Source organism: Oncorhynchus clarkii, unplaced genomic scaffold, assembly GCF_045791955.1.
Source record: "Oncorhynchus clarkii lewisi isolate Uvic-CL-2024 unplaced genomic scaffold, UVic_Ocla_1.0 unplaced_contig_1294_pilon_pilon, whole genome shotgun sequence".
NCBI lineage: Eukaryota > Metazoa > Chordata > Actinopteri > Salmoniformes > Salmonidae > Oncorhynchus > Oncorhynchus clarkii.
In genome coordinates this window covers 7,111-18,632 of record NW_027258781.1, presented here as the reverse complement: position 1 = coordinate 18,632, position 11,522 = coordinate 7,111, and the positions used below count along the sequence as shown (strand labels likewise).

The window sequence follows — 11,522 nt, the reverse complement described above, 5'->3', positions numbered from 1 at the left end:
TTCTATTTTTTTTTAATGTATAACTGCCTTAATTTTTCCGGACCCCAGGAAGAGTAGCTGCTTAATGGGGATCCATAATAAATGCAAATACAAATGACTGTGCTATTGTACCCAGGGGTGACACAACATGGGAATAACACACACGCAAGAAACAAACAACTTCCTTTAGCTTCAGTCCCGTCATGCTTGACAAAACACAATCTAATCGCATCCAGAGAAAATTCTCTGTGATGTACAGAATACAACAAAGGAGAACAAGATGAAAAGGTTTCCATTATGTATAGGGAATGATTGATCTTTGTTACTCTCCTACCCCAATCATGGGTGACCCAATCTTCAAATCCTTTTGAAATTATTTGCGCAAAGGTTTGACCCAGAATCGTTGTAAACTTTAAATGATTTCAACGGGCGAGTGCAGCTCCATCAACCCCAAAGCCTTGTGCATGCATGCCGTTTAGTAACACACAAGCCTACAATCTGGCAGCCCAATAGAGAGCAATAGTAATGTCGTCTTTTTGTAGGCACTAATAACTCCGCCATGGCTCGTTGGTCAAAGCCTATGGGGAAGTTAATGTTTTTTTTTCATAAACGGAAAAAAATAATTCTGTGGTAAACAGGGGTTCTTATACGTTTTGTTCTATGAGATCATCTTCATCAGCTCACGTCACTTTTTTGTGAATTTTGAAGCATTTATATAATCAAAAACATAAAGGCTTCATAATTCATAGGCGTAAATATTGTGAAAAGGCTTATCAGAGCAGACAGACTGGACTACTCGTCTGGGCTCTTTTCCGAGCCCGTTTCCATGGCGACGGCCTCGTAGCAGCGGTCCGCCGCCGCGTGATCTGGCGAGCGGTTCATGGGAAGCTCATAACCTTTCATCGCAGAGCTCACGCGCTTGCGATTGTGAGCGCCTGGCTGGTAGAGCTGCATGGCAGGCCGGTCCTGTATGGAGAGAAAGAGGCAGAAACACAGGAGAGAGATCTCGGTTACAATAACAGCACAAACTCACTGTTAACACAAAATGGGTGCTAAACTATACTATATTTTACTGGACACAGATTGACAAGTCCTGGACTAAAAAGCAATCTCAATGGAGATTCTACATTGCGCTTTCTTTTAATTCCAGAGGCCATATCCTCAAAGCATCTCAGAGTAGAAAATTGGTCGTGAGTCAGTGGTTCCTGCGCCACATTCACAAGCTTTGGGGTTGTAAGAATGTTTTGATGTTTCTATTCAGCACATTTATTGAATATGAAATACAGAAATATCTCATTTACATAAGTATTCAACACCTCTGATACAATACTTTGTAGAATCACCGTTGGCAGCGTTTATAGCTGTGAGTGTTTCTGGGTAAGTCTCTAAGAGCTTTCTACATCTCGATTGTGCAACATTTGCCTATTATTATTCTCCAAATTCTTCAAGCTCTGTCAAATTGGTTGTTGATCATTGCTAGACAACCATTTTCAGGTCTTGCCATAGATTTTCAAGTAGATTCAAGTCAAAACTGTTACTCGGCCACTCAGGAACATTCACTGTCCACTTGATAAGCAACTCTAGTGTAGATTTGGCTTTGTGTTTTAGGTTATTGTCCTGCTGAAAGGTGGAATTCATCTCCCAGTGTCTCATGGAAAGTAGACTGAACCATGATTTCCTATAGGATTTTGTCTGTGCTTAGCTCCATTCCATTTCTCTTTTATCCTGAAAAACTCCCCAGTCCTTAACGATTACAAGCATACCCATAACATGATGCAGCCAACACTATGCTTGAAAATATGGAGAGTGGTACTCAGAAATGTATTGTATTGGATTTGCCCCAAACATAACACTTTGTATTCAGGACAGAAAGTAAATAGCTTTCCCACATGTCTTTCCCACATGTCTTGCAGTACTTCAGTGCCTTATTGCAAACAGGATGTTTTGGAATATTTTTGTTCTGTCATTCTGTCAATTAGGTTAGTATTGTGGAGTAACTACAATGTTGTTGATCCATCCAAATGTTTCTCCTATCACAGCCATTAAACTTGGAAGTTTTAATGTCACCATTGGCCTCATGGTGAAATCGCTGAGTGGTTAGGAACGATGGCTATAATCTTTGTAGTGACTGGGTGTATTGATACACCATCCAAAGTGTAATTAATAACTTCACCATGTTCAAAGGGATATTCAGTGTCTTTATTTTTTTATTTTTTTACCCATCGACCAATAGGTGCCCTACTTTGCAGGGCATTGGAAAACCTCCCTGGTCTTTGTGTAAGGGTGGCAAGAGTTACAGGGTATGGTAGTAGGTGCCAGGGGCACCGGTTTGTGTCAAGAACTGCAACGCTGCTGGGTTTTACACGCTCAACAGTTTTCCGTGTGTATCAAGAATGGTCCACCACCCAAAGGATCTCCAGCCAACTTGACACAACTGTGGGAAGCATTGGAGTCAACATGGGCCAGCATCCCTGTGGACTGCTTTCGACTCCTTGTAGAGTCCATGCCCCGCTAAATTGAGGTTGTTCTGGGGGCAAAATGGGGGGGGGGTTTAACTCAATATTAGGAAGGTGTTTTTAATGTTTTGTACACTCAATGTATATTAATTTATCTTTATGTCATTGAAAATGGAGCCTCCAAAAGATGCGGTGGGATGCCTTCACTTATTTCAGTAGTAAAGCCGGGTAGTGTACCTTGGTAAAAGAAAAAAAAAATCTCCTAATTTCAACATTTCCATAAAGAGCAGACGTTCAACTTAATAAAAACATGTTTTACCATCTCAAGAAAAATACTATAGCAAGTGCTTATTAAGGACCAAATAAAGTAACAGGGTTGATTGTAACAGGGTTCATGATTTAATCTTAAATCAGCCATAAATCCCCTTGTGACAGGGGTAATGGAAGCTTGTTGTGTGCAACTGGGAGGGGCAATTGACTAAATGCAAGCTTCACAAAACAATTGAAATTTGTTAAAACATTTGTAGCCTGTCTTCCGATGTATGGGTAACAGGGGTGATGTGTTTTGTTCGTCCCACTCAGATTTCCACCACAAAACACTAGAAAATGGCCAAAAAGAGTAGAACCAGCTCACCTGCTTTTACACTATGATTCGACAATTATATGTTCAATGTTTCTATGGAATTTTTAAAAAATGTTTAAAGGAATAGTTTGGCCATATTAAAACAACAGTTCAGTTCACATAAAAGGGTTGACCTTAAAACGAGGGACATTTTGGGGTTAAGCCAGTTACAATGTTCCTAGAAGTAACAGGATGCACAGAGGGAAAGGTCAAAATTCAGAATTTTGGCACTTTAGCAAGACTTCATTCATATTAAAAATCAGATTTACTGAATTTTCCATGTGGTTTTTATTAAAAGTAACTTAATTTAATATAATTGGCTTTTTAAAGTTAAAATTGGTGCACAATTTCTACTTAAAATGTCAAAGGGACGCAAAACACACTTTTTTTGTGGTACGATCTAACTATAGAAAGGCTACTAGTAAGACTAGTAACCTCACTCACTATAGAAAAACTAGGTGTACTAGCAGATTTTCAAATATGCCACCTATGTAGAAAGGACCAAAGGGTAGAAGAGTAGCTATACATCTATACTTTGGTGCACCATCCCACTACCTTGTGTGCCCCTCCTCATCCCCAATGTAGAAAGGCTAGCTATAGCTGTACCTTGGCCGGTGGTGGAAAGACTAGCTGACTATACCTTGTTTGGCAGAGCCCCTCGTATCTGGTGTGGCCCCTCTGACTGGGACGTCCTTCTGTCCTGATAGGCTAACACAGACTGAGAGACACAGGCCTGGATCAATGGGGGTTACATACAAATATGTCCTATGTCAAGGTATTTATACATGTGAGTTTGTATGTATGTGTGTTATTATGTGTAGTGCACATGTACTGCAATTCTCACTGTTTTTAACACAATGTATGATGACTGTACCTTTGATCATCTTTAGCTTGTAAATCTTTCATCTCGTGGACAATAAAGTTATATTGAAATATAAATGTCTCCACTTCCCTGCAACAGTATAGCACTGTCTGTTTGCACAGCTGATGAAACACAGACTAGGTTGTACAAGCAGTGTGACAAGCAGCTGGAAATGTGTGTGGTAGGGTTGTATCGTAAAAAAACTGAATATATCACAACAACATAAAACAACCTTTGTTTACTTGAAAACATTTAAAAATCGGTTAACGACAGGTTGAAATCCTCAAAGAATTCCAAAGGACTCAAACCTTGCAACAATACTTGTTATATTGTACTTTCAGGAATAATTACACAATAATAAAGGTGTAACCTGCTTATATTATCATTGTTCTTTAAATAAAAATCAACCACAAAACAACAACCTACCTCTCTTGCTCACCTTGTCGCTCACCTTGTTCCGGACGCGGTCCTTCCTGCTACCGCCAATGTCCTCTCTGACCTCCTTGACCACCTTGTCGCACGTGTCGTAGGAGTAGGAGCTGTGGTATTGGCCATCTTTCTTTGCCCGGTCCTGGCAGTAGCCTTTACCCCACTTGGTATCCTCCTTGCACCGCATGGACTTGTCGAACTCGTAGTGGTGGCGCTGTCGTTTCCTCTCCTCGTCTCTTCCTCTGTGGTCTTTGTCTCTCTGCCTGCGGCCGTGCTCTCTCTGCTCCTTATCGCTCTCCATCTGACCCCTAGTGGCAGGAAAGGGAAGCACAGTTAGACTGGTTATGACTAGGGCTGTGACGGTCATTACATTTTGTCAGCTCGTTATTGTCATGCAAAAGCCTGAACTTAACTGAATGAAATTGTAACGGCAGATCTCCTCTTCGTCTGAAGAGGAGTAAGGATCGGACCAAGATGCAGCGTGGTAAGTGTTCATGATGATTACTTTAATAAATAAACTGAACACTATGAAAAAACAAAACAATAAACGTGAGCATGAAATGAAACCGAAACAGTACTGTGTGGCGACAAACACTGACACGGAAACAAACACCCACAAACCAACAGTGAAACCCAGGCTATCTAAGTATGATTCTCAATCAGAGACAACTAACGACACCTGCCTCTGATTGAGAACCATACTAGGCCGAAACAGAAACCAAACAGACTGCCCACCCCAACTCACGCTCTGACCATACAAAATAAAGACAAAACAAAGGAAATAAAGGTCAGAACGTGACAGAAATAGAAAGGAGATTTTTCCCATTCCGGAGAAAGTGTGCATATGTTGTGGCTATGTTGAGTGTAAAAGTGATCATTTGAAGCAGGTCCTCCTATACATTACATTTAGAGTTAGTTGGCAACTTTAGTTGTGAATGATACTTACCTTAAAATGTCTTAGAAATCAAAAAACATATGGGGTGCATGATGCGACTACAGGATATTGATGATTTGAGAAAGTCGGGAGAAAAAAAAGCTTGCTCTCTGTTCCTTGCATCAGGTTGCACAGCTGTTCTCTCATCAAGTGATCATATTTTCACCCATCAGACTATTCTCAATTGAATCTTGTCTTTACTAATATGTCAAATTACTCTCAATTTAGAATGGCCCATTGAGCAGGGACAGGGGGGAAAACACGTCATCCACACTCCAATAGCGAAAAGTGGCCACGTGTTTTCCCCCCTGTCCGTTTTTCAGTTACGCCGGATAGGCTACTTGGTTAATTGGGTTTTGTAGGGGAGCTATGCGTAATATGAGCAGCTGAGAAATAAATACAAGAACCCTTATTTCACTCCACATATCAACCACTGTTTCAGGATCATTCACTCGCTACACAACAGGCGATTTTCTGGATGCCATAGGCTCAAACTCTATTCCTGCAGCTACCCAATGCTTAATTTGGGAAACCAAATGAAATCTGTCGGTAACAATGATAGTAACATGTTTTCACAACAAAACGTATTTCACTGAACTGTTGTCATCTCCTCTGCACGCTTGAGAAAGGAATAAAGGAGAGGAGCAGATGGAAACGATTGGTGGTGAGATATTTTGTAGCTAAAGGTAACGTTAATGTCAGCCTATTAATTATGAAAATATAAAAAAAATCCCTATTACTAGGCTATTCAAAATCATATACACATTTACCACAACTGTAAGACCCCCTGCACAATCAATGAACCAACAACATCGCCTAGGGGTATACATTCTCTCCTAGACTCCTGGATATACATTTTGGAGTGTAGCATGAGGTAACCCAGGCCATCCAGTTTGCATAATAATACAATGTGTTTAATTTTGGAGTAGGCCTAAAAGCTAGACCAATTATGTACCAAAGACATATTAAATCAGTTTAGTTGTATGTTTTTCTGCCATGCGTAATATGCAGTAGGCTATGTATTGTATAACAGCACAATCATTATTTTCATTCAGGGTTTTTTCCCCGAGCTTGGCCTCTTATGCATATGCATAAGCTCTAATATGCATGTGGTTGTTTTGAATTAATCATCACCTTAGAAGGCGTTGTCCATTTTGTTGTGTTAGGCTTTGAAACAACATCCACAATGACCGACCATGTTTTTCAGTCAGTTTCAACCTGCTGTTGAACTTCTTTCTTCAAATGTATCATCACAGTGGGGAGAGTTTTGAAAGCATGACATTGTTTTGATGATAAGTGTTATGTGATTTTCAATTTCATTTGCATTGATGTCAGAGTGTTTAAAGGGACAATAGACCCCTGAGTACCAGGCCATTAGCCACCTAATGTTCGTTACGGTACTACCAACAATTGACCTGAGTGCATAAAAGGAGATTACCGTGACTCAACAGTCACTGTATAATTTTACTGCGGTTATGACTCATGACTGCCAGTGTGGCGTTAATAAGAACACTGCAACAGCCCTAGGTTTAACACTGGATGGGGTGTGGTATCAGCTTATGACCAGGCCTTGGCTAGAAACATTGGTTTTGTCACAAAGGCTTCAGGTTGGTCAAAGCCAAATGTGGCATCCACTGTGATATGGAAAGAAAACTCACAGTATAGAAGAAATCTCGTCCTTTACCACTAGCTAACTTCAATTTGGGTTTCTCATAACTGAGAAAAACAAAGCATCAGAGACTGATATAAAACAAAAATATCATGAATAGTGCATTAAAAGCTCCTTACGGGTCCTTGATTTCCTTTGACTTCATGTGTCCACTGGGTTTGTCCCACTTGGCCCTCTCTGTGTCCCCACTGTCTCCTTTGTCCTTGAGCCTGTCAGAGTCCACATCATCGTCCCAGTCACTCTTCTTCAGGAGCTGAGGCAAGCCCAAAACACACTTAGTACCCAACAACTACCAACAGTTATTAACAAAACAGTCACTAACTATAAAATCTGGTCACAGCCTTAACTCTGGGTACCGAAATTACTGTCTATCTGACTAATAGTTACGACTAACAAAATCCAGCTCACAAAGGGCTTCCTAAAAGCTTTCATTTGGTGAATGTGCATATACCACTCAAAATGGGACACGTTCCAGAAAACTAGGTGGATGTCGTGCGCCACTAGAGACCCATTTGAACATAATTTTTTTTATTTTGATCTAAATGTGTTTTTTTGGCAGAAATGCCTTCTGGAACATGTGGACTTTCATATGCCTTAATAAAAAACATGCATGCCATCTGTAAATACAAATAAAATTGTTAAATCACGAGCCAAGTCAGTTTAGCCACAGAAAAAGGTGGCAACCTTCCCGCTAGCCATGATTGGCTGAGATAATGAGTGTGTTGGACATGCCAAGAGAGGAGGTCAGATTGGTCTGCCATGTAGCACGCTTCTGTCTATAACATGAGCTGGTCAGTATGGGTAGATATTCCTTTCTAAGATGTCTTTTTTGAAAGATATTGCATAATAGAACTACATAAATGTTGCTCTCCACTTTCTGAAGGACCGAGTTTTGAAATCAGTGGAATTAGAGTATGATAGCTAAGGAGCTGAGGAAATTCTGGCGTTTGTTTGCAAATATGCAGACTCAGAGTCAAAAAGAGAACACTGAGAAGGCTGTTGTATAAAACACCTTTCTCCGGATTACATCTTCAAGCAATTTATATTTTTTTGTACACTGCTCAAAAAAAATAAAGGGAACACTTAAACAACACAATGTAACTCCAAGTCAATCACACTTCTGTGAAATCAAACTGTCCACTTAGGAAGCAACACTGATTGACAATAAATTTCACATGCTGTTGTGCAAATGGAATAGACAACAGGTGGAAATTATAGGCAATTAGCAAGACACCCCCAATAAAGGAGTGGTTCTGCAGGTGATAACCACAGACCACTTCTCAGTTCCTATGCTTCCTGGCTGATGTTTTGGTCACTTTTGAATGCTGGCAGTGCTTTCACTCTAGTGGTAGCATGAGACGGAGTCTACAACCTACACAAGTGGCTCAGGTAGTGCAGCTCATCCAGGATGGCACACCCATGCGAGCTGTGGCAAGAAGGTTTGCTGTGTCTGTCAGCGTAGTGTCCAAAGCATGGAGGCGCTACCAGGAGACAGGCCAGTACATCAAGAGACGTGGAGGAGGCCGTAGGAGGGCAACAACCCAGCAGCAGGACCGCTACCTCCGCCTTTGTGCAAGGAGGAGCAGGAGGAGCACTGCCCGAGCCCTGCAAAATGACCTCCAGCAGGCCACAAATGTGCATGTGTCTGCTCAAACGGTCAGAAATAGACTCCATGAGGGTGCTATGAAGGCCCGACGTCCACAGGTGGGGGATGTGCTTACAGCCCAACACCGTGCAGGACGTTTGGCATTTGCCAGAGAACACCAAGATTGGCAAATTCGCCACTAGCGCCCTGTGCTCTTCACAGATGAAAGCATGTCCACACTGAGCACATGTGACAGACGCGACAGTCTGGAGACGCCGTGGAGAACGTTCTGCTGCCTGCAACATCCTCCAGCATGACCGGTTTGGCGGTGGGTCAGTCATGGTGTGGGGTGGCATTTCTTTGGGGGGCCGCACAGCCCTCCAAGTGCTCGCCAGAGGTAGCCTGACTGCCATTAGCTACCGAGATGAGATCCTCAGACCCCTTGTGAGACCATATGCTGGTGCGGTTGGCCCTGGGTTCCTCCTAATGCAAGACAATGCTAGACCTCACGTGGCTGGAGTGTGTCAGCAGTTCCTGCAAGAGGAAGGCATTGATGCTATGGACTGGCCCGCCCGTTCCCCAGACTTGAATCCAATTGAGCACATCTGGGACATCATGTCTCACTCCATCCACCAACGCCACGTTGCACCAAAGACTGTCCAGGAGTTGGCGGATGCTTTAGTCCAGGTCTGAGAGGAGATCCCTCAGGAGACCATCCGCCACCTCATCAGGAGCATGCCCAGGCATTGTAGGGAGGTCATACAGGCACGTGGAGGCCACACACACTACTGAGCCTCAGTTGTTTTAAGGACATTACATCAAAGTTGGATCAGCCTGTAGTATGGTTTTCCACTTTAATCTTGAGTGTGACTCCAAATCCAGTCCTCCATGGGTTGATAAATTTGATTTCCATTGATAATTTGTGTGTGATTTTGTTGTCAGCACATTAAACTATGTAAAGAAAAAAGTATTTAATAAGAATATTTCATTCATTCAGATCTAGGATGTGTTATTTTAGTGTTTCCTTTATTTTTTTGAGCAGTGTATATATATATTTTTTCTATATACCCTTTTCTCCCCAATTTCATGGTATCCAATTGGTAGTTACAGTCTTGTCTCATCGCTGCAACTCCCATACGGACTCGGGAGAGGCGAAGGTTGAGAGTTGTGGATCCTTCGAAACACAACCCAACCAAGCCGCACTGCTTCTTGACACAATGCCCACTTAACCCGGGAAGCCAGCCGCATCAATGTGTCGGAGGAAACACCGTACAGCTGGCGACCGTGTCAGCGTGCACTGCGCCTGGCCCACCACAGGAGTCGCTAGTGCGCGATGGGACTAGGACATCCCTGCCGGCCAAACCCTCCACTAACCCAAACGACGTTGCGCCAATTGTGTCCCGCCCCATGGGTATCCCAATCGCGGCCGGCTGCGACAGGGCCTGGACTCGAACCCAGAATCTCTAGTGGCACAGCCCACACTGCGTTAGACCACTGCGCCACTCGATAGACGTAGCTGGTAAATTCGCTCTGGCTATCTACTCCGATTTCAGAACACTCTCGTCTGAGTGTGCCTGAGCGCAGAATAACTGACGATTTGTGAACACTCAGTACCTGTTGAATATGGCCGGTGTCAGCAAACGTTGGCAAAAAAAGCGTATTTAAATTGTTGCCAACAGCACAGTTGCAGTAATTAACGCTCCGGATAACATAAAAAAGCCTAACCAGCTCTGCTAGAGTTAGAGTGAAAAGCTCTGAATTTATGAACGAACAATCTGGCAACGCTCTTAGTTTACGAATACCCAGAGCGCACTCTGAGCACACTCTGGCACCCCAGATTAAATTTACGATACACCCGTAGTATAAACCAACCTTTTGTCTTGAAATCTTTAGTTGTTTAGTATATGGCCTCACATGTGAATCCTTAAAGTGATGGGTGGGGCTAAAGGTTAGAGGGTGTGAACGATGCTAAATGGGTGTAGACAAAGTTGAGCTCTCCACTAGGTGTACCAAAACATTCAAGGGCCATTTTCTCAAAAGGGAGGTTACAAGTTTATCAACTTTCATAGCAGAATTACGTTAACCATTGTTCCTAAACTGTAGTGTATGATATACCATTTTCTAGCTCTGTGTCTCTGCTTTTATCCAATGTAAAAAACACAATATAAAATGTTGGTACATAAGACAGAATCGAATGGGTCGGTCACAAATGTTCTTTGGTTTTAACTTTGTGTCAACAGAACCAGTGACCACCTTGATCTTGATCTCCTTCTCCGATAGTTTCTTCTGTTTATCTGCCTCCTTGCGTTTGCGTCTCTCCTCCTCCCTCCGTTTCCTCTTCTCCTCCTCCCTCTGCCGTTTCTTCTCCAGCTCCCTGCGTCGACGCTCCTCTCTCTTCTCCTCTCTTATCCTCTACAGAGAAATTGCATCTTATTTTGAGAGTTGATCTACATCTGGATAGGAGTCCACAAAGGGCAACGATAAATGCATTATTTCTCACTGTTACATTACTCTTACGTGCTTCTCAAGTTTCTTATTCTTGATGTACTCCAGAAGAGGTGTTGTTCTTTTGGCTGAAATTCAATCAGATATAATGTAAAGTCAGATTGATTGATTGCCTGACTTTTTGGTTGATAGACAGACAGACTGACTGACTGATTTATCCAATACCTATGAGTTTCTTTGTCTTGGCCTCTATCTCTCCCAGCAGGGTTTCGGGGTTGGCCATGGACTTCTCCTCATCACAGGAGTAGTTCTCCAGAAACCGCCGGTACTCCGGGTCTGCAAGGGGGAGAAGGGTAAGGATGAGTCAAGAAGAGGGAGGACGTCAATCAGTCACTTTGTTACAAAAGGATGTAGTGGTAAAGAAAAGTGTGGGTAAAGATTGAGTTTAAAAGCTCAAGATGACAGGCGGTAACGTTATGGGGTGGGGCCACGCTAATGGTGATTGACATAATAGCTGCGTATCTCTATTCACAAAATAGAA

The 11,522-nt window shown here is 42.5% G+C and overlaps 1 protein-coding gene across 1 annotated transcript; it reads right to left on the bottom strand.

Annotated features, from left to right (window-relative positions):
* Nucleotides 1–729: 729 nt before the first annotated feature.
* On the bottom strand, nt 730–11,310 carry LOC139398534 (regulator of nonsense transcripts 3A-like). The gene is made up of 7 exons (XM_071144482.1): nt 11,207–11,310; nt 11,054–11,109; nt 10,790–10,948; nt 7,071–7,204; nt 4,359–4,656; nt 3,698–3,775; nt 730–945 (listed from the first exon to the last, which is right to left on the bottom strand). Exons 1-7 carry the CDS (start codon nt 11,262–11,264, stop codon nt 772–774), a joined length of 957 nt encoding a protein of 318 aa, XP_071000583.1. The 5' UTR covers nt 11,265–11,310; the 3' UTR covers nt 730–771.
* Nucleotides 11,311–11,522: the final 212 nt, after the last annotated feature.

What these genes read in the sequence shown, in the direction of transcription:
- LOC139398534 (XM_071144482.1), bottom strand. Translation starts at nt 11,264, where the DNA reads ATGGCCAACCCCGAAACCCTGCTGGGAGAGATAGAGGCCAAGACAAAG. An exon ending in AGAAGGAGATCAAGATCAAG is followed by an intron (nt 7,205 to 10,789) that starts GTGGTCACTGGT and finishes GGCTTGCCTCAG; the next exon opens with CTCCTGAAGAAGAGTGACTG. An exon ending in GAGGGGCTCTGCCAAACAAG is followed by an intron (nt 946 to 3,697) that starts GTATAGTCAGCT and finishes CTCTCCATACAG; the next exon opens with GACCGGCCTGCCATGCAGCT.